The sequence below is a fragment of the Panthera leo genome, chromosome B2, assembly GCF_018350215.1.
Source record: "Panthera leo isolate Ple1 chromosome B2, P.leo_Ple1_pat1.1, whole genome shotgun sequence".
NCBI classification, from domain to species: domain Eukaryota; kingdom Metazoa; phylum Chordata; class Mammalia; order Carnivora; family Felidae; genus Panthera; species Panthera leo.
Window position 1 is genome coordinate 17,615,591 of NC_056683.1, and position 24,090 is coordinate 17,639,680.

Sequence of the window (24,090 nt, forward strand, 5' to 3'; positions counted from 1 at the left end):
TCTCTCTCTGTCTCAAAATAAATAAACTTAAAAAGAAAAAAAAAAAAAAAGAAAAGAAATACATTCCCAGGTAATCTTTGGGTCAAAGAAAAAAATTTTAAAAATAGAAAATACTTCAAAGTGATAATGTATGTTACAATGTGTGGCACTCACCTATAATGATAAGAAATGTACATCATTAAAAATATAGAACGTAGGAAATCATGTATGAGACTATCTTTGACTTTTTGGTAGGGAAGAATTTCTCAAGACTAAAAAGTGCTAACCATAGAGAAAAGATTAATAAATTAGAATTCATCAAAATTAAAAACTTTATCCAAAAAACCAGCCATAAAAACCTACAGTGAGAGCATCACAAAAAGAGAAGGTGCAAACCACATAGTGGAAGAAGACATTTACAAGACCTATAACCAAGTCCTCAACATACGAAGAGTTCTTAGGAAGAGATCTAAAAAGACCATCCTTTAGACAAGTGGGCAAGACATTTTAGACACTACACAAAAGAGGAAATTCAAATGGCTAACATACAAGATGATGCTTAATCTTATTCGGGGATATTCAAATGAAAACTTCAACGTGTGTACACACATAAACACACACACAGAAATTTTAAAATCCCAAGGGTTGGGTAACATGAAGCAACACAACTCTTGTACACAGCTGATGAGAAAGCAAATTGATACAACCAGTTTGGAAAACCGGTTTGGCACATCTTCAATAGTTGAAGATATATAAACTCTGTGGTCTACCAATTTTTTTCCTAAAAATATACCTAGAGAACATTTTACACATAGGTACCAGGAGAAACGTGTGCAATTCTGCACGGTGGCATTATTTATAAGCAACCCAAACTGCAAACAATCCAAATGTCCCACCGCCCTAGGACAGATAAAATATGCTCTATTCATATAACTGAATGTTATGCTGTGATTAAAATGAATACGCTTTCACCCACACCCATCAGCATGAATAGATTTTACAAATGATATTGACCAGAAGCAGGCCACATGAAATTTACACAGTATGACGCCACTGGTTTGTATTGTATGTGAGATAAAAACTACACTACATATTATTTAGGGATGCATACCAAGAAAGAATAATAAAGAAAAGCAACAGAAACCTTTTCACGAAAGTCAGGACTGTCATGATCTCTTCAAGGGATGGAGGGAAGTAACAGAACATGATCCAGTGTGGAAGGATGCTAGGTCAGCGACAATATTCTAGTTCTCTCTCTGGGTTGTGGTTACACACATGTTCACTTTAGAACCATTCTTTAAACTGTGCACATATTTTCCATTCTCTTCTGAAGGTAGGATATTTATCACAATGTAGAAATGAAAAAAAAAAAGCAAAGCACTGGAATCCAACACAAAATTAAGGCTAATTAATAACATACCGCACATAATATATGCTACATATAATATATAGCCATTTGAATCTTCCGGATACCTCATTTAAAATGTAAAGAGAAAACAAACTATTCAGGAACATCATCAAGAGTGGCTAGGTGCGGGGCACCTGGGTGGCTTGGTCGGTTAAGCGGCCGACTTCGGCTCAGGTCATGATCTCATAGTCCGTGAGTTCAAGCCCCGCGTCGGGCTCTGTGCTGACAGCTCAGAGCCTGGAGCCTGTTTCAGATTCTGTGTCTCCCTCTCTCTCTGCCCCTCCCCTGTTCATGCTCTGTCTCTCTCTGTCTTAAAAATAAATAAACGTTAAAAAAAATTAAAAAAAAAAAAAAAAAAAAGAGTGGCTAGGTGCTATCCTAATTCACAGCACTGTGAACAGGCCGGCCTGAAAACCTTATCGTAAACTGTAAGTGACCAACTCACTTGGGAGTGGAAAGAAGCCCTGGACCAGATCCTTGGCAAAGTGCCCCCACTGAGGCCTCCTTTGAGGCTGGAGAAGAGGTAGCTGGCCCCGAGCTATATGCTTCTTGAAACTTCTTGGTCCTGAACAAACCACCCCCCGCCCCCGGTCTCTCCTTGACCTTCATGCACTTTTTGAGCAGGTAAGCAGATCACAGTGCTCTCTCCAACACTCTGTAGAGTGATTTTTCTTTGCTGCAATTAGAATAACAACCCAGCCTATCAAAAGCAAATTAATTTTGCTTTATTCTGCAAAGATTTTAGTGTTCTCTCACCTCTGTCTTCCAAGTTTTGCAGCTTATGTTTGAACCCGGTACTTTTCGTCAACGATTCTTGGTCCACCATCTCAAAAAAAAAAAAAAAAAGAAAAGGCCATAAATGTCTAGTAAAATAAGAAACAAATGGTGCTACATCATCCCCTAAGAAGGAATAAGTACATTATGCAAGTATAATATTAGTTCTGGAAAACCAGTTGAATAACAATTAAATAGTACCTTAGATACATTTTCTTCAACTTCTGAGTGCTCCAAGGAAGACAGATCGCTCAGTGGGTGGGGACTTTGAAGTTCTGAGTGTTAGAACAGTTTCAAGGGAATGAACACGCTTAGAAGCAACGTCAGGTAATAAACTTCAGTCTCTATATTAAATATGACCATCCAAAAAATGGTACTAAATGAAAACAAACAAACAAAAAAAACTTGCACCTTTCAGGGCATGTATGGTTATTAGGTTTGTAGATCTGTAGATAAAATCAAGAGCCTCAACTAAATCAGCCCCTTTCACAGCTGCCTACCACCTGGCCCCAAATATACAGGCAAGGCTCCTACTACCTCAAGTCTGTGACCTTTCTTCCTCCTCTCATAGTCCCACTTCCTTCTTTCCTCTTACTCTCTAACAGTATATTTTTCTTTTTCTCTTCTCCTTACTCCTTTCCTCCCGGTGGCGGCCAAGCTAAGAGGTTGTCAGTCACGTCCTTACGGACCGCTATCATGTGCTTGGCAACGTGCTAAGCTGCAGAATTGATCAAGCAGAACAAACCAAAATCCCTAGCCTTACAAAAGATGTGAATACTTTTTCATAAAATACAGTGGAGGTTAAGATACACCTAGCGGAACAAAGGTTGGCAAACTCTGGCCCCTCAGGTCAAATCCAGTCTACCACCTGGTTTTATAAAGTTTTATGGAAACACAGCCATGCCTGTTGGTTTACATCTTGTCTGTGGTTCATCTGGGGCTACAACTGCCGAGTTGAATAGTTGCAACAGAAACTATAGGGGCCAAAAAGCAAAAAAAAAAAAAAAAAAAAAAAAAATTACTATCTGGTTCTTTACAGAAAAAGTCTACCAATCCCTGTTATAAGTCATCACCTGAGTTTTCGTGCTTCTTTAAAGGTGAACACAAGCTAATCTCAAATGTTAAAGCAAAATTAAAATATCCTCTATTTTTTGCTAATGAGGAAATTAAAGAAAAGATAGTATTCATACTTTTAACAGATATTCAAAAAAATTTTTTGTTTAGTTCTAAGTATTTTTCCTAAAATATAAGTTTTTTTCTATGCAAATCAACAGAAAATCAGGTACCTGCTTTCTGGGCAGAATCTTCAGGAGTTAAAAGGGCAGAACTACTCTGAAATTTTGCTCCAGAAATTTTTGGAGGTATGGAATTATTTTGCTTGGAGGTATCTTTCCATAGCGGTATTAGAAGTTTAGCCTAAAATATAGTACCTTTTTAAGAGTGTTAACATTCATAACCCCTCAAAATAGTTTTTAGAAATTCCAATACATTTCTAATAACCTTTAACATAATTTAGGGGGCACCTGGGTCATGATCTCATGGTTTGTGGGTTCAAGCCCCGTGTTGGGCTCTGTGCTGGCAGTGTGGAGCCTGCTTGGGATTCTCTCTCTCTCCTTCTCTCTTTACCCGTTTCCCCACTTGCTCACTCGCTCTCTCTCAAAATATATAAACAAACTAAAAAATAAAAAAAAAAAATTAAATGCTTTAAGTATTGGATTTTCTCCATTTGAAAATAAACACTAAGACCATAAGATCCTAGAATTGGAAGCACATGGTCATATATCAATTCATAATTCTAACTCAAAGATAACTCTAATCAAAGTTCTCAAAGTAGGGAACACAGCATCGGCAGCACCCCAGAACTTGACAGAAATGCAAATTCCAGAGCCCCATCTATTATTTACTCAGTCAGCAACAATGGGATGGAACCTAGCAATCTGCATTTAAACAAGCCTTCTTGGTCATTCTGATGATCCCTGCAGTTTGAGAACCACGTCTTATAAATAAAGTTTTATTGAAACGCAACACGCCCATTGCTTTAGGTATTGTTCATGGCTGCTTTCACGCTACAGTGGAAGAGATGTATAGTCACCACAGAAAATATTTACAATCTTCTGTGTCTAGAATGTTAACAATATTTACATCTAACCCTTCACAGAAAAAGTTTGCTGATTCCTGCCCTAAATTATCCTCTTGTACTCCAACACAGAGAAATGAATGTTGGATGCTAATATTTGTACAAACTCAGTAATGCCCTTGCCGGAAAATAAACAGACTTCCTGTCAGTTGCAGAGCTTAAATGTATGGATTCTCAAAGCTTTGATGTTTGGGGTTATTTCAAACAAAAGCTGTATGTACTTTAAATTTTTCTTTTGGCCTATTGCTAACGGATAACTCCTATTAGTTTGAACTATTCAAACAAATATTTAGGTCCTCACTCTGGCTCACAGGTTTAAACTATAAACTATCTTTGTCGGTATAGAACAGAACAGTCCCTTAGATTCACAGAGGACAGCGGATGGAAGGGGGCAGGTGGGGACAGATAACTAGCTGTGATGGGAGTACTAAGCACATTATATTTCTGCACGGGTGGGCAGGGTGCTGCTGATGCCCTGAGAATCCCAGAAGCCGCCCCCTTAGAAAACTCACATACGTGGCACTATATCTATAGCCTATATAGTTCATTTGACAAAGAACAAAAACCAACTATTTAGAGGAGTAATTCAGCTAGGAACAGGAAAAATTGGCTTTGAATTTGTCTGGACAACACTAGTGTCCAATTTTTTTTTTTTAACGTTTATTTATTCTTAGAGAGACAAAGCATGAGCGGGGGAGGGGCAGAGAAAGAAGGAGACACAGATTCTGGGGCAGGCTCCAGGCTCTGGGCTGTCAGCACAGAACCTAATGCAGGGCTCAAACTCACGAACTGCGAGATCATGACCTGAGCTGAAGCCAGATGCTTCACTGACTGAGCCACCCACATGCCCCAGTGTCCAATATTTTTAACTATGTTATTTTGTTATTTTTTTAATGTTTATTTTTGAGAGAAAGAAAGAGAGACAGAGTGTGAGAGGGGTGGCAGGGAGGGGAGGAGCAGAGAGAGGGAGACACAGAATCAGAAGCAGGCTCCAGGCTCCAAGCTGTCAGCACAGAGCCCGACACGGGGCTGGAACTCACAAGCTGTGAGATCATGACCTGAGCCGAAGTCAGACGCTTAACCGACTGAGCCACCCGGGTGCCCCCTTAACTATGTTACTTTAAAACAAGAATAACCAAAGTGAATTCAGAAACTCTGAGGGTTTATTCAATATTTATGTAAGCCTGAAGTCATTTCAACCACTTACAAAGATTTAAATGTTTAAGTCATTAAAAGCTTTAGAAATAACAGGTCAGCCAACTGAAAACCAAGGGAAGAATTAAACCAAGAAATTTATTTCAAAGTGTTAATTCAGAGAGCGTATATTTACAGGAAGTCAGGATAGCCCAGATTTTAGCATCATTCGTAATAAACATCTTTCAACAAATTTGGCAACAATGAAGAAAGATCCTTAACTGTTTACCCAAGATTCACACTAAATAACCATTTATAAGACCTTGCAATTTCTATTGACAGCGATTTATGTACCAACAAACTACTAGTTATTCTCCTATTCCTGAAAGAAGATTTTTTTTTTTTTTTGAGAAATAAATGACATTTAACCCTAAACAGATTGAACTGTCTCATGCTAATGCCCTAGGGGCACATGACAGCCCAGATCAAATTTACTTACTTCGTCCTTCTCATGGTCACCGCCGCTGCTGGGAGGGGAAAATGGCAAAACTAAAAGAAAAGAAGTGTACAATGGGGAAGTTTGCCTATGAGACATACAAAAATTCATTTCTCCCTCTCTCCCAGTTATACATGCCCATACTAGAAGTAATTCCCACATCCTGAAGCTCACTCACATGTGTAGCTCTTAAGATCCCTTTCTAATATCCACCTTGTTCCTGAGACCTCACCCCCCGACATGAATTTTATGCTCCAGACCCTACCTTTGATGCTGTCCTCACGTCAATTTGTCCTCGTAATTTTACCTCATTTAAAACATTTCCTCTTCTGCACACCTGAGTGCTGGTCTTTCCCAAGGATTAGCTCAAATCCCGCCTGCCTCTTCCTTGAAGCTTCTCCTAGCTCCTTCTTCTAGCTCATGTTAGATGATCCTTATCTGAACTCCTACTCCATTTATCTGCAGCTCATATTTAATTATCGGTCAATTCTACATTCTCTCGTATGGTTTCGTGTACGTACGTGTTGGCCTTTCCAACGTAATCGTAGCAGGGAAGGGAGGGCACGTAATCAGTTTATCTTTGGTACCCTCCCTCCTTCCGTCACCTAACTGAAAAATGCCTGATTTATTTGAAAAACGACTTGAAAGAAGACACGGACCAAACTCACTTCTCACGCTACTTCTAATTCTTGTCTTTTTCCTCCCGGAATACGGTCTTAGGGATTTCCTTTTTTGGTTACTGGTCCAAGATCGTTCACTGGTCCCAGTACTTGAATCCTGATCACTCTCTGAGAAGAGGTGTTTCCTGTAATTAAACTTTCACAAGCACAGATGAGAAATGAGCCCTATTCACAGGGTGTTAGTGTCCTTTACGTACAATTAAACATATCGCTACAGGGTCAGACAAAAGACCAGTAACTCTTTCTAGAAGACTGCGCTCTCCTGTAGTATAAAGGCAGAGAAGTAAGGAGAGGGGAGAAAAAGAACAGGTTTCATCAGTCAGTTCTCAACCAAACTGCTGTTGTGAGGGATGGGAGTCCTCTCTCATCAAAAATAGTTGTAACTGAAGAGACCATAGGTGACTGTTCAGAAGCTAACATACCTGAATATCATCCCAACACTTTTAACTTCAAAATATTATTGCAAGTGACAGAAGAATTTATAAAAATACTTTTTGCAATGACAAGCATGTCATTTAGAGTAACTAAAGTCAAACAAGGGAGTAATTTCTATTTAAACCTCAAAGTATTTTTGAAAGTAAGACTAGCCTGGGGCGCCTGGGTGGCTCAGTTGGTTAAGCATCGAACCAGTTCAGGTCATGATCTCATGGTCCGTGAGTTCAAGCCCTGGGGCCGGGCTCTGTGCTGACAGCTCAGAGCCTGGAGCCTGCTTCAGATTCTGTGTCTCCTTCTCCGCCCCTCCCCTGCTCATACTCTGTCTCAAAAATAAATAAACAATAAAAAATTTTTAAAAAACAAGAGCAAGCATTCCTTCATTTCGTGCACAGAATTAAAAAAACCACGCGGCAAGGCTTGGCCAGTTTCTTTAGTTTATGTAAAAAGGTATTGTTATTCACAAAACAAAAATCTAGAGCAGTAGCTCTTAAATTTGGCTGCATGTTACAATCATGGGGGTGGGAGAGCTTTAAAAATTTCCAGGGCCTAAACATCACCCTAGATCAGTTAAGTCAGAATCTTTGGGGGAAGGGACCCAGGCTCCAATAGTCTCATCAGCTTTCCTAGCGTGTTTCCAGTTCAAAGACTGAGCAGCAGAGAGTGAGGACCATTGCTAAAAGCAAGCCAGATGGAGACTTAACTTGATGAAAGCCCATGATCTCAATTAAAAAAATTTCATTTAATGTTCATTATAGAGTTTTTAAAATGCACTGACTATGGACTTGGAGCAGTGTGCTTCCTAAAGTGAGAGGCACACAGAAAGGGTGTAAGTTGGTGCAAATAGGAATGAAAAAAAACCACGTTATGGACTCACAGTAAATAATTTCTTTTCAGTTCATTAACACTTCTGATTCGATTCACGATAAATCACAGGTGCTAGGGGGTCCTTAACACTTTTCTTCTACTTAATCTTTTTTAACAAAGCAAGAACGGACTTTCGTTTTAAAAGTGAAATAATTTTTTTATAATAAGTCTCAGATCAATTTAATGAGAGATAATAAAGGACCAGGGCGGGGACACATTTTGAAGAAGACTTGCAAATAACTGAAATTTTGAAAGTAACTGCCTTAAGACAAGTAAAGTTACTCCATTACCGACATCCTTGTTTCTGGCTTTCTCTCCCCGTCGGAAGCAGAATCTGCCCTAAAACAAAACAGGTCAGATGAACAGAACTGTATCAACACTGCCTTCTCCCTCCCTTCACTGCCCAGCCCAGACATTTTCCCCCCCTTTCTGTGCCCTTTGTCTGATTGTGAGCCCAGTGCGTGGGAGGTACCCCCCACCCCCAATCCTGCAGACGGACTTCTTATCTTATAACCCATTTCTATAGATTCTCTACCAGACAACAACTGGTTCTTTAAAGCAAAGGAATCTTTGTTGGACTCTTCTCTGCCGGGCATACAGAGAACTGGGAAGGCCAAGTTAAAACCAGCAGGGAAGCAGGGAGGTGTGGCAATGCTGCAGAATGGCATTTCCTGCCTGGCTCTTCCTTAGAATCAACAAGGAAGCTTAACAAGAAAGCTCTTCCCAATAATTAGTGAATATTGAGCAATTTCTCATATACCTGCTGGCCATTTATGGTCTTCGGAGAAGTGTCTATTCAAGTCCTTTGCCCGCTTTTTAAATTGGGCTGATTTTATGGCTACTGAGTTGTAGGAGTTCCTTAGGTATTTTGGTAATTAACTCCTTATTGGATATATGCTATGATTTAAAAAAAAACAACCACACCCAAAAGATAACAAGTGTTGGTGAAAATGCGGAGAAATTGGAACACTCACAAATTGTTTGTAGGAGTGTAAAATGGTATAGCCACCATGGAAAACAATATAGAAATTCCTCAAAAAATTAAAAGTAGAACTAACGTACGATCCAGCAATTGTATTTCTGGGTATACACCCAAAAGAATTAAAATCAAGAGCTTGACGAGATACTGGCAATCCCATATTCATTTACGTATTACTTACAATAGTCAAGTTATGGAGACAATATGGATAAAATGTGGTGTTATATACGTTACTTACAGACAGACACACACGAATACTATTCAGCATTAAAGGAAAATCCTGAAATATGTAACAACATGGATAAACTTGGAAGGCATTTTGATAAAACAAACCAGCCGCAAAAGGACAAATAGAGCATGCTTCTACTTCTAGAATATCTAAAGTGATATCTACATATCTGATATTTTAGATATCCGATATCTAAAATAGTCAAACGATAGAAACAATAGAGAGGTTATTGAAAGGAGCTGGAGAGAGAAATATGGAGTTACTTTTCAATAGGTATAACGTTGTGTAAGACGCAGGATAAGTTTTAGAGATCCATTGTTTCACACTGTGCCTACAGTTAACAATACCGTGCTCTGCACTTAAAAATGTGTCAAGATGGTAGAATTCACGCTAAGTGTTTTTGTCATAATGAAAACCAAAATCAAAGACAAACGAAAAAGCTAACGCACCATATTTCTGGGTAACCATTGATCCACTTTCTGCCTCTATAAATTAGTTTGCATTTTCTAGTATCTTATATGAATGGAATCATACAACGTGTAGTCTTTTTTGTCTGGCTTCTTTCATTTGGCATGATTACTTGGAGATTATTCAGTTGTGCGTATCAACTTTTTATTTCTTTTTATTTCTGAGTAGTAGTCCGTCATATGGATATACTAAAATCTGTTTATGCACTCATCTGTTGATGGGCATTTGGGTTGTTTCCAGTTCAGGATAATTACAAATAAAGCTGCTCTAAACACTCATTTGTGTGGACATATGCTATTCCTTCTCTTGGGTAGACGGCTAGGAGTGGAGAAGCGAGACTGTGAGACACGTACATATTTAACATTTTAAAAAACTACCAGCAGTGTATAAAGTCCCAGTTGTTCTTTACCCTCACCAACACTTGGTATAGTCTGTATTTCTCATTTAGTCACTGTACTACATGTGTGCTAGTATCTCATAATTTTCATCTAGATTTCCCTAATAGCTAATGACATTGAACAAGTACTTACCTATCATCTGTAGATCTTCCTTACTGAAGTGGCTGTTCAAATCTTTTACCTATATTTTTACCGGGTTGTAGTTTTGTTATTGAATTTTGAGAGTACTTAACATATTTTGGGTACAAGTCCTTTAATAAGTACAGGTTTTACCAATTTTTTCTGCAAGTGTGTATCCGCTCCCTTCATTCTCCTAAATTTTTTTTGAAAGTTTTAATTTTGATTAAGTTCAATTTATCAATTTTTTTTTTTTATGGCCCGCACTTTGGTGTTGTATCTAAAAAATCTTTGCCTAATGGAAGGTCACAAAGATGTTTTCTTATGCTTTCTTTCAGTTAGGTTTTTACGTTTGGATTTATGAGTGATTTTGTTATTTGTGTGTGTGTGTGTGTGTGTGTGTGTGTGTGTGTGTGTGTGTGTGTTGGAATGTAAAGACCAAATACCATCGATCTTGTTGCATATACAGAGAGTTAATGGTTCTAGCACCATTTGTTGGAAAAAGTGATTTCTCCGCTGAATTGTCTTTGCATATGGCAGTTGTCCATATAGGCATAGGAAGACTTCCCGCTCTGTTCCACTTATCTATCTACCTTTATGGCAACAACATACTCTTTTGATTACTGTTAGCTTTATACAAAGTCTTGAAATACATAATATATTAGTCACTTTGTATTTCTTTTTGAAATTTGTTCTGGGAGTTACAGGTTCTTTAAATTCCCATCTGAAATCTAAAAATATCTTGCCAATTTCTAAAAACAAAAACACAAATCTCTGCTGGGATTTGAACTGGGTTTGTATGAAACCTATTAGAGATCAATTTGAGAAAAATTGGCATCTTATCAACATTCAGGCTGCCATCCCATGAGGAGAGAGAGTTATCTCTCTCCATTTATTCAGATCTTCCTTAATAGCTCTTAGCAATACCTTGTACTCTTCAGTGTAAAAGTCTTGCAAATCTTTTGCCAAATTAATCCTTATCTATGTCATTTTTAATACTATTGTAAATGGTGATGCTAAAAAATTTGATTGTTGCTAGCATACAGAAAGAAACTTGATTTTGTATATCAATCTTGTATGCTTCAATTTTGTTACATTTACTTATTAGTCCTTTAATAATTAATTTCCACCGGGGGCTCGCTCCTTGGGTGGCTCAGTCGGTTAAGCATCTGACTTCGGCTCAGGTCAGGATTTCATGATTTGTGAGTTTGAGTGCCATGTCTGGCTCTGTGCTCACAGCTTCGAGCCTGGAGCCTGGTTCAGATTCTGTGTCTCCCTCACTCTTTGCCCCTCCCCCACTTGTGCTATGTCTGTCTCTGTCTCTCAAAAATAATAATCAACATAAAAAAAATAATTTCCACAAAGTTGCAGGATACAAAATGAACACAGAGACGTCAGTTGTGTTTCTATACACCAATAAAGAACAATCTGCAAAGGAAATTAAGAAAATAATTCCATTTACAACAGCATCAAAAACAAATTATTTAGGCATAGACTCAAGGAGGTGAAAAATGGAAAGATATCCCATGTTCATGGATTAGAATACAATATTATTAAGATGCCAACACTACACAAAGCATTCTACAAATTCAATACGATCCTTATAGAAATCCTAATTTTTTCAGAAAGAAGGGAACCCATCCTAATTGTCATATGATATCCCAAAGAACTCAGAAATGCAAAAAAAAAAAAAAAAAAAAGTCTTGGAAAACAAGAACAAAACTGAATACGTCACACTCCCTGATTTCAAAACTTACTACAAAGTGACAGTCACAACACTGCGGTGCTGCCACGAAGACAGACATACAGACCAATGATAGAAGGGAGTGCACAGAAAAAAAACTTTCTCACATATGGCCGAATGATTTTTTGACAAAGATACCAAAACTATTCAACGGGGGAAAGAATAATTTCTTCAACAAATGGTGTTGAGAAGCCTAGAAATTCACATTCAAAAGAATGAAGCTGGACCTTCTACAAATACAAAAAGAAACTCAAAATAGATCCAAGACTGAAACATAATCATTGAAACAATAAACCTCCTAACAGAGAAAAACTTAAATGACGTTGGACCTTGCCGGCAACGATTTCTTAAGTATGACACCAATAACATAGCCAACAAAAGAAAAAAATACATGGACTTTATCAAATTAAAACCTTCTGTGCACCAAGATATATAATCAACGAAGTGAAAAACAGCCCATAGAGTGGAATATTTTCAGATCACATATTTGATACAGTTAACATCTAAAATATGCAAAGAACTCCTACAACTCAACAATAAATAAGCAAATTTAATTACTTGGCCATTTCTCCAAGTAACATATGCAAGTGGCCAATAAGCACATGAAAAGAGTCTCAACATCAGTAATTATAAAAGCAATTCAAACCCCCAGAAAGATACTGTCTTACGTGCATTAGCACGACTATTATCAAAAACAACGGTGTTGGCAAGGAGGTGGAGAAATTTATACCCTTGTGCACTGTTAGTAGGAATATAAAATGATGCAGTTGTTCCGGAGAATCTCAAAAAATTAAAACTAGACTGTTTTACATAAATTCCACTTCTGGATACATGCAAAAGAATTGAAGGTAGGAATTCAAACAGGTATTCAAACACCCATGTTCATAGCAGCATTATTCACAATAGCTAAAAGGTGGAAGCCACCCAAGTGTCCACTGAAGGATAAATGGATAAGCAAAATGTGGTATGTATGTATATTCAATCTTCAAAAGAAAGGAAATTGTTGTAACAAAAGTTACAACATGAATGGATCTTGAAAACATTATGCTAAGTGAAATAAGCCAGACACAAAAGGACAAATTTATATGGTATACCTATGCTAGTCAAATTCAGACTAGGGGATGGGGGAGGGGGAAATTGGGAGCTATAGTTTAATGGTACAGAGTTATATTACAAAAAGAAAAAAAAAAACAGACCAATATTCCTGATGAACATAGATTCAAAAATCCTCAAAAAAAATATCAGCAAACTGAATTCAGTAACACATGAAAAGGATCGTTCACCACAATCAAGTGGTATTTATTTCAGGGATGCAAGGATAGTACAATAGCCACAAATCAATCAGCGTGATACACACATTAACAAAATGAAGGATAAAATATGATGATCTCAAAAGATGCAGAAAAAAACATTTGACAAAATTCTACATCCATTTGTAATAAAAACTCTCAACATAAGTTTAAAGAGAACATACCTCAACGTAATAAAACCACATATGACAAACCCACAGCTAATATCCTACTCCACGGTGAAAGGCCGAAAGCTTTTACTCTAAGATCAGCGACAATAAGGATGCCTACTATCATCACTTTTACTCAACATGTACTGGAAGGCCTAGCTGCAGCAGACAAGAAATAAACACAAATTCATGAGGAAGAAGGAAAACGGTCACTATCTGGGGCACCTGGGTGGCTCAGTTGGTTGAGCATCCGACTTCAGCTCAGGTCATGATCTCACAGCTCGTGAGTTCAAGCCCCGTGTCAGACTCTGTGCTGACAGCTCGGAGCCTGGAGCCTGCTTCAGAATCTGTGCCTCCCTCTCTCTCTCTCTGCCCCAACCCACTCACATTCTCTGTCTCTCTCAAAAATAAATAAACATTAAAAAAAAAAAAACCTATCACTATTTGCAGATGGCATAATAACTGCATATAGAAACCATAAAGACTCCACAAAAAACTATTAGAATAAATGAATTCAGTAAAGTTGCAGATACAAAGTGTACAGAAATCTGTTGCATTTTTATACACTAATAATGAACTACCAGGGAAGTTAATAAAACAACCCATATAAAATTACACCAAAAAAAAACACCTAAAAAATAAATTTAACCAAAGTAGTGCAAGATCTATACTCTGAGAACTGTAGAATGTTAATGAAAGCTAATGAAAATGATATAAATAAATGGAAAGATATACTGTGCTCATGAATTGGAATAATACTGTTAAAATGTCCATGCTATCCAAAGCAATCTACAGATTCAATACAACCTCCATCAAAATACCAGAGTATTTTTAACTGGAATAATTTGTATGGAACCACAAAAGACCCCCAATATCCAAAGCAACCTTGAGAAAAAAAGAAGGAAAATGGCAGTATCCCAGTCCCAAATTTCAAATTATATTACAAAGCTTTAGTAATCAAAACAGTATGGTACTGGCCCAGATACAGATACACAGATCAATAGAACAGACAGTCCAGAAATAAACCCACAGTTACATGGTCAAGTAATCTACAGCAAAGGAGTAAAGAACATACTATGGGGAAAAGACAATCTCTTCAATACATGGTGTTGAGAAAAATGGACAGGTACATGCAAAAGAATGAAACTGGACCACTTTCTTACACCATACAAAAAAATAAACTCAAGTGGAACAAAGGCCTAAACAGAAGAACTGCAACCATAAAACTCCTAGAAGGAAATAGGCAGTAAACTTATGGACATCAGCTGTAACAATATTTTTCTTGGTCTTCTCAGGCAAGGGCAACAAAAGCCAAAAACAAACTATTGGGACTACACCAAAATAAAAAGCTTTTGCACAGCAAGGGAAACCATCGACAAAAGGAACAGACAACCTACTTAATGAAAGAAGATTTATGTAACTGATTTATCGGGTAAGGAGTTAATAACCAAAATATATGAAGCAGTGATATAAGTCAACACCAAAAAGACAAGTAATTCTAAAATGCATGGAGGACCTGAATAGACCTCTTCCCAAAGATGACATAAAGATGACCAACAGACACATGCAAAGATGCCACTAATCAGGGAAATGCAAATCAAAACCACAGCGAGAGATCACCTCACACCTGTTGGAAATGATAGTATCAAACAAGAAATAGCAAGTGTTGGTGAGGATGTAGAGAAAAGGTAGGAATGTAAATTGGTGCAGCCATTATGGAAAACAGTATGCCGTTTCCTCAAAACTAAAAATAGAAATACCGTACAACCCAGCAATTCGACTTCCAGGTATTTACCTGAATAAAACAAAGACATAATTTGAAAGACACATGTGCCCTGTGTTTACTGCAGCACTATTTTCAATAGCGAAGATATGGAAGCAACCTTAGTGTCCGCTGACAGATTAAAAAAATAAGGAAGATATGGTACACTATGCAATGGAATATTACTCAGCCATAAAACGATTACATCTTCCCATTTGTGATGGATGGAACTCGAGGGTATTATGCTAAGTGAAAGAAGTCAGAGAAAGAGAAATACTATGTGATTTATATAACGTATCCAATTTATACGTAAACATATATAATTGTTGAATCACTAGGATGTACAACTGAAATTAATACTGCATGTCAACTATACAAAAAATGGGTAAAGAGTTTGTTTTGCAAGATAAAGAGTTCTATGGATTGACTAGTGGGGATGGTTGTACAAAGTACATGTACTTAATGCTACTGAACTATACACTAAAAATTATCTCAACCATTTCTTTGTTCTGCATATTCGAAACTTTTTTGAATTTTATGTTAAAACATATTAGTTCACACGAGGACACCTGGGCTGCTTCCATCATTTGGCTATTGTAAATAACTTCCATAAACATACGGGTGCATATATAACTTTGAATTAGTGTTTTTGTGTTTTTGGAAAATACCAGGTGGGTGATTGCTCAATCATAGGATAGTTTTATTTGTAACATTCATCCATTCATCTGTTGATGAACACTTGGTTTCCATATCCTGGCTATTGTAAATAGTGGTACAATAATCATACGGGTGCATATATCTTTTCAAATTAGTGTTTTTGTTTTCTTCAGGTAAATAACCAGTAATGGGATTACTGGACCATATAGTATTTCAGTTTCAATTTTTTGGAGGAAACTTTATACCGTTTTCCACAACAGCTGTACCAATTAGCATTCCCACGAACAATGCAAGAGGTTCCCTTTTTCTCCACATCCTCAACACCACCTGCTGTTTGTGTTTTTGATTTCAGCCATTATGACAGGTATGAGGTAATATCTCATTTTGGTTTTGATTTGCATTTTTCTGATGAATGATGTTGAGCATATTTTCATGTGTCTGTTGGCCATCCAGAGGTCTTCTTTGGAGGAATGTCTGTTCATGGCACCTGCCCATTTTTAAATGGGATTGTTTCTTGGGTGTTGAAGTTTATCAGTTCTTTATATATTTTGGATACTAACCCTTTATTGGATACGTTATTTGCAAATATCTTCTCCCATTCTGTAGGCTATCATTTGGTTTCATTGAACATTTCACCACACACTAACTTTATCTTGCAGTAGTCCCAATGGTTTATTTTTACTCCATAGTTCTCTTGCCTCTAGAGGCAACAAACAGAAATTTTCCTATGGCTAATGTCATATTGCTGTCTGTGTTCTCTTCTAGATGTTTTTGGTTTCAGGTCTCACATTTAGGTCTTGAATTTATTTTTAACTTATTTTTGTGTATGGTGAAAGAAAGTGGTCCAGTTTCATGCTTATGCAAGTGGCTGTCCAGTTTTCCCAACACTATTTGTTGAAGAGACTGTCTTCTTCCCACTGTATATCCATTTCTCTTTTGTCAAAGATTGAATGACCACATAATTGTGGGTTTATTTATGGGTTTTGTTCTATTCCATTGATCTGAGTCAATTTTTATGCCAACACCATACTGTTTTTATCACTGCTGTTTTGTAATATAACCTGAAGTCTGAAATCGTGATACCTCCAGTTTTGTTACGTTTTAAGATTGCTTTGGATATTCACTATCTTTTATGGTTTCATACAAATTATAGAATTGTTTTAGCTCCATTAAAAATGACATGGGCATTTTAATTGGGATTGCATTAAGTGTATAGATTGCTTGGGTAGTATAGACATTTTTAACAATATTTGTCCTTCTAACCCATGTGCATGGAATGTCTTTCCATTTCTTGGCATCAACTTGAAATTTTTTACAAGTGTTTTATAGTTTTCAGAGTACAGGTTTTTCACCTCTTTGGTTAAGTTTATTCCTGCCTATTTTAGTGTTTTTGGTGTAGTTGTCAATGGAGTTGTTTTCTTAATTTCACTTTCTCCTGCTTCATTATTACTGTAAAAGAATGCAACAGATCTCTGTATATTGACTTTACATTTATCAGCTCTAGTAGTTTTTGGTGGAAACTACAGGGTTTTCTATATCTAGTATCATTTATTTTTTCATCATTATAAATGTATTTTTTGTTTTGTTTTATTTATTTTTAAATTTATATCCAAGTTAGTTAGCATATAGAATAAACGTATTTTTCAATAGGGGATGGGGATTAAAGAGTACACCTATTTCCCCCATCTCCTCTCTGGTAACCATCAGTTTGGGGAGTTGGCTAGGAAGATAGTAGAGTAGGAAGACCTTAAGTTTATCTTGTCCCGTGGATACAAGGGGACAAGAACCATGTCAGAATAAACCCCCAAAACAACTCCAAGACTGACAAAACAAACTACACAACTAAAGGTAGGGAAGAGGCCACATCAAAGGTAGGAAAGGCAAAGACAAGTTCTGGGAGTAAAATCGACAGTGGCCATCTGCAGCAGGAATAGGACCAATGTTGCAGAGAAGGGCAGAAAACAGACTTCGGCACTGGGCAGCCCACAAATAGGGAGGACAGATCTCTGTAACATTTGCCTTTGAAAGTAAGAAGCTGAATTTATAAGTTTGTAAAATCAGCCAGACTTAAAGCCTGGAATTTTAAAAATTGGCAAGCTTGGATCTGGGGGAGCCCAGATGACATTAGAGAGACAGCATTAAAGAGACAACAGGAGGAAAAGCCTGTGTATATACAGCTAGAACTAGGAATATGAATAATGTTGGGGGCAGGTGGGAGGGTGATTTGCTCATTTCAGGGAGCAGCCTGGAGGGATCATGAGGGTACCCTTCCAACAACAAGGGAGCTGGCAGATGCTATTTCCCTCCCTCATGCCCCAGCATAAACAATGGTCACCTAAGTGGCCCTGGCACTCCTTATTTAACTTGCTTGCACCAAACCACAATATCCCATACCCCCAACCCCACATACTTCAGTGCATCAGCCCTTCCGAGTCACTCTGGTCTCAGCCCCATCACGACAGACCCCTTTCCCCAGAAGACCAGCACAAACACCGCCAATACCACATCGCCTGACTCCCACATTTTGTGGGAATTCAGTTCCAGTAGCGGCATGGGTGGGTCTCATTTTGCAAGCAGACCACCAAACACCTTGCTGGCCCACATTAGGGCAGCAGAGATCTGCAGAGATCTGGACTGAAGGTAAAAGAGGCCAAGATTCAATAGCAGAGCATATGCAAAACAAATAAGAGACACTCCATGAAGTCCCAGTCCCTGGGGAACAAGGGACACTGTAGTACAGGGCACTACAGAACAGAACCTCCTAAGAACAAGAGAAGTAGCTGACTTTTCTAACACATAGAAATAGACACAGAGTCAGACGAAATGAGAGAAACATCTCCCAAGTGAAAGAATAGGACCAAAACCAAGAGACCAAAGCAAAACAGACAGAAGTAATATGCCTGATAGAGAATTTAATGTAATGATCATAAAGATACTCACAGGACTTGAGAGTGGAGAACATCAGTAAGACCCTTAACACAGAGACTAAAAAGAACCAAACAGAGATGAACAACTCAATAAATGAAATTTGAAAAATATACTTGATGGAATAAATAACAGTCTAGATGCAGCAGAAAATGAATTAATGACCTGAAAGACAGAATAGAAAGTCTAAGCTGAATGAAAAACAACTATGCAAAATGAGAATAGACTTAGGGAACTCTGACTCCATCAAACATAGTAACATTCATATTATAGCAATCCCAGAAGAGAGAAAAGGGGGCAGAAATTTGAAGAGATCATGTCTGAAAACTTCCCTAATCAAGGAAAGGAAACAGATATCCAGATCCAGGAGGTACAGAGATTCCATCCTAAGTTCAACCCAAGATCTCTCCCAAAAATTCAATCACCTAAAATTCACAACAAGATGCATATTAATTAAAGTGACCAAAAGTAGCTATAAAGAAAAAACTTAAAGCAGCAAGAGAGAATCAGGGTAGAGACAAAGAGGAGTTAAGATGGTGGAGAATTAGGGGGACCCTGGGCTATCCTTGTCCCTCAAACACAGCTGTATTGAGGTCAGATTACTTGGGACACCCAGGAAATAGATTTGTGGAGTGGCAGAAGGATCTCCACAGTTCAAGGGAGATACCTTGGCAGGAGCGAGGTATGTGATGTGAATTGGGCGAAAGAAAATGGCACAGCCATGGAGGGGAGGGAATCCTTTCTATGGAGAGATAAAAGGGAGAGCAAGTGAAGGAGGCATTGAGAAAGTGTGGTATATGGTTACCACAGGAGGAAAACCTCTCTGGACCATGGACTGGGGAACAAGAAGTGCTAATGTCCTAGTTCATTTTTGCAAACATCTTTTGGAGATCAAACTCTGAGGTTTCAGAAGTGCGTAACTCTCCAGAGTGGCGCCATGGTGCGTGTTGGTAAGGAGGGAGCTGGCCATGGAGTGCATAGCGTGGTATAGAGAACTCTGGGGCACACTGGGAGAGAAGAGTCCCCTTCCTGGAGTACCTTTGGGAGACTGTTTATTGCCTCCCCAAAGACAGAAGACCCTGCAGGTGTCAGCCAAAGGCCTTTCATCAGCAGCATGGAGAGGCTCCACTCAGGAGAGGAATGGATCCATGCCACATCCTTTAAAACTTTGGGTTTTGAATCCCCGATGTGTGCCAAAGAGGAAGTACAGGATCGTTGTGATGCAGGGCAAGCTGACTGCCCTTGCTATTCTGGGAGAGCTACCAGAACAGTGGGGGTTGAGAGCCCTGGTCTAGGGATGAGAGAGTGGGGTGGCACCATTTTCCTTCTCAAAACCAAAAAGGTGGTACTTCAGGGAGGAGCACAGTGGACCCCAGTGGAGGCAGGATCCACTTACATCAAACCCTGCCCCTCCATGTCTGGCAACTGCTTATTTACGGGGGCGAGATGGACACTGAGCCAACAGAGCCAGCCTCCTCTTCAGACCAGCACAGTGAGCATCCCTAGGCACCAACAGACAGCTGTTTCTTTTTTCCTCATTTTTTTTCTTTTGCAATCAGGCTCATAGTTTGATTTGTTTTTTGTCATCTTTTTTTTTTTTTTTCTTGGACCGGGCTTTTTTATTCTTTTCTTTTTCCTTCTTATCTCTTTTTTCCCTTTCTTTTCCTTGAAATCAGCCTTAAAGTTTTTTGATTCCCTTTTTGTTGTTGTTCCCTTTCCTTCTCTCTTTTTATGGGATTAGGTCTCCCCACCTCACCACCATTTTTTCCCCAGGGTTATTTCAATAAATAAAAGTACACTTAATTAAAAGTCCAAACACCCTACCAATGCAAACAAGGAGAAACTCTGCAGAGGACTGACCAGTGGGATAGAGCAGCCAAAACCCAACAGCAGAGTGCACGCAACATACACCAGAAACACTTCCTGGAGTGCTAGGCCCTGAACAGCGTATAACCCCTTTCTAATAGAGTAGTACTCTCAGGTGCAGGACACATAACAAGCTTTTAAAACACAAAAGACATAAGCTTAGCCAAAGTGACAAGATAGAAGAATTCTCCCCCAAAGAAAGGTCAAGAAATCATAGCCAAGGACTTACTGTTAGAAGTTAGAACAACAGTCATAAGACTAATAACTGGGCTTGAGTAGAGCATAGAAGCCACCAGAGAAACCTCTTCTACAGAGATCAAAGATGTAAGGACTAGTTAGGATGAATTTTAAAAAAAGCTATGGCTGAGATATAAAACAAACTAGATACAGTGACAACGAGGATGGAAGAAGCAGAAGAGAGAATAGTTGAAATAGAAGATAAAACTATGGAAAATAATAAAGCTGGAAAAAAAAAAAGAGGGAAAGGAAGTTACTAGATCATGAGGGGAGACTTACAGAACCAAGGGATTCCACGAAATGAAACAGTATCTGTATCATAAGAGTCCCAGAAGAAAAGCCAGAAAGAGGGGTAGAAGTTTTATTTGAACAAATTATAGCTGAGAACTTCCCTAATCTGGGGAAGGAAGCAGGCATTCAAGTCCAAGAGGCACAGAGAACAGCCTTCAAATCAACGGACCAGGTCAACACCACAACATAGCATAGTGAAACTTGCAAAATCTAAGGATAGAGAATTCTGAAAGCAGCTAAGGACAAAAGGTCCTTAACCTACAAGGCTAGACACACAAGGGTAGTAGCAGACCTGTACACTGAAACTTGACAGGTCAGAAGGGAGTGGCAAGAAATATTCAGTGTGAACAGGAAAAATGTGCGGCCAAGAATCCTTACCCAGCAAGACTGTCATTCAGAATAATAAAGGCTTTCCCAGAGAGACAAAACCTAAAGGAGTTTGTAAACACTAAACCAGCCCTGCAAGATCCTAAGGGGGACTCTGAGTGGAAAGCAGAAAAGACTACAAAGGACCAGAAAACATCACCACAAACATGAGATCTACAGACAACACAATGGCACTAAATTCATACTTCTAATCACTCTGAATGCAAATGGACTAAATGCCCCAGTCAAAAGACATAGGGTAGCAGAATGGATTAAAAAAACAAGATCCATCTACATGCTGGCTACAAGAGACTATTTTAGACCTGAGGACACCTGCAGATTGAAAGTGAGGGGATGGAGAACCATGTATCATGTTAATCTATGTCAACAGAAAGCTGGAGTAGCCATACTTACATCAGACAAACTAGATTTTAAAACGAAGATTGTAACAAGAGATAAAGAAGGGCATCATATCATAATTAAGAAGTCTATTCATCAAGCAGAGCTAACAATTGTAAATAGTACTCCCAACTTGGTTTATATATTTGGGTGCTTCCAATTAATCACAAACAAACAAACTGATTGATAAAGATACCATAATTGTAGGAGACTTTAATACTGTACTTACAACAATGGACAGATCATCTTAGCAGAAATTAATAAGGAAACAATGGCTCTGATGACACATTGAACCAGATAGACTTGACTGAAATATTCAGAACATTTCATCTTAAAGCAGCAAGAATACATATTTTTCTCATGTGCACTGAGAAAATTCTCCAGAATACATCACATATTGGGTCACAAATCATCCCTCAACATGTACAAGAAGACTGAGATCATACCATGCAGGTTTTCAGACCACAATGCTATGAAACTTGAAATCAGGCACAAGAAAAAAATTTGGAAAGCCCTCAAAGATATGGAGGTTAAAGAACATCCTACTAAAGAATGAGTGGGTTAACCAGGAACTTAAATTAAAAAATACATGGAAGCAAATGAAAATGAAAACATGACAGTCCAAAACCTTTAGGATGCAGCAAAGGCAGTCCTAAGAGGAAAATACATGGCAATTCAGGCCTATCTCAAGAAGCAAAAAGGTCCCAAACTATACAACCTAACCTTATACCTAAAAGGGCAGCAAATAAAGTCCAAAGCCAGCAGAATAAAGGAAATAAAGATTAGAGTAGAAATAAATGATACAGAATTTAAAAAAAAAAAAAAAAAGGTCAGTAGAACAGATGAACTAAGAGCTGGTTCTTTGGGAGAATAAACAAAATTGATAACCCCCTAGCTAGACTTCTCAAAAGGAGAGAGGACCTAAATAGATAAAATCACAAACGAAAGCAGAGAGATCACAACCAAAACCACAGAAATGCCAACAATTATAAGACAATACTATGAAAAATTATATGCCAACAAACTGGACAACCTAGGAATGGACGAATTCCTAGACACTCTCATACTACCAGAACTCAACCAGGAAGAACTAGAAAATTTGAACAGGCCCATAACCAGCAAAGAAATTGAATCGGTTATCAAAAGTCTCCCAACAATTAAGAGTCCTGGGCCAGATGGCTTCCCAAGGGAATTCTACCAGACATTTAAAGAAGAGACCTATTCTTCTCAAATTGCTACAAAAAATACAAATAGAAGGATAGTTTCCAAACTCATTCTATGAAGCCAGCATTACCTTGATTCCAAAAATCAGAAAAAGACCTCACTAGAAAGAATTACAGGCCAATATCCCTGATGAACCTGGATGCAAAAATTCTTAACAAGATAGTAGCAAATCGAATTCAACAGTACATTAAAAGAATTACTCACCATAATCAAGTGGGATTCATTCTTGGTCTTCAGGGCTGGTTCAATGTTTGCAAGTCAATCAACATGATACACCATATTAATAGAAGAAAGGATAAGAACCATAGGATCCTGTCGATGCAGAGAAAGCACTTGACAAAATGCAGCATCCTTTCTTGAGAAAAACCCTCAAGAAAGTAGGGATAGAAGGAATATAACTTAACATCATAAAAACCAATATGAAAACAGTTAACATCCTCCTCAATGGAGAAAAACTGAGAGCTTTCCCCTCAAGATCAGGAACATGACAGGGAGGTCTACTCTCACCACTGTTGTTCAATATAGGACTGCAAGTCCTAGCCTCAGCAATCAGACAACAAAAAGAAATAAAAGGCATCCACACTGGCAAGAAAGAAATCAAACTTCCACTCTTTGCAAATGAGACAATACTCTACATGGAAAACCTAAAAGACTCCACCCAAAAACTGCTAGAGCTGACACATGAATTCCACAGTCACAGGATATAAAATCACTGTATAGAAACTGGTTGATCTCTATACACCAATAACAAAGCAACAGAAAGACATATCAAGGAGTCAATCCCATTTACAATTGCACCAAAAACATAAGATACCTAGGAATAAACCTAACCAAAGAGGTAAAAGACCTTTGTGCTCAAAACTATAGAAAGCTTATGAAAGAAACTGAAGAAGATACAAAGAAATGGAAAAATATTCTGTGCTCATGGATTGAAAGAACAAATATTGTTAAAATGTCAATACTTCCCAAAGCAATCTACACATTCAGTGCCATCCCTGTTGAAGTAACACCAGCATTCTCCACAGAGCTAGAACAAACAATCCAAAAATTTGTATTCAGAGA

At 38.2% G+C, this 24,090-nt stretch overlaps 1 protein-coding gene across 1 annotated transcript in view; it reads right to left on the bottom strand.

Annotated features, from left to right (window-relative positions):
• SYCP2L (synaptonemal complex protein 2 like) overlaps positions 1 to 24,090 on the bottom strand; it is a 112,520-nt gene that overhangs the window by 29,402 nt on the left and 59,028 nt on the right. Inside the window, exons 21-26 of the mRNA XM_042937238.1 lie at positions 8,198 to 8,246; positions 6,597 to 6,744; positions 5,932 to 5,981; positions 3,448 to 3,577; positions 2,363 to 2,436; positions 2,144 to 2,213 (exon numbers count right to left, since the gene is read on the bottom strand). Of these exons, the coding sequence (XP_042793172.1) occupies positions 2,144 to 2,213; positions 2,363 to 2,436; positions 3,448 to 3,577; positions 5,932 to 5,981; positions 6,597 to 6,744; positions 8,198 to 8,246 (521 nt within the window). The remainder of the gene's footprint in view (positions 1 to 2,143; positions 2,214 to 2,362; positions 2,437 to 3,447; positions 3,578 to 5,931; positions 5,982 to 6,596; positions 6,745 to 8,197; positions 8,247 to 24,090) is intronic.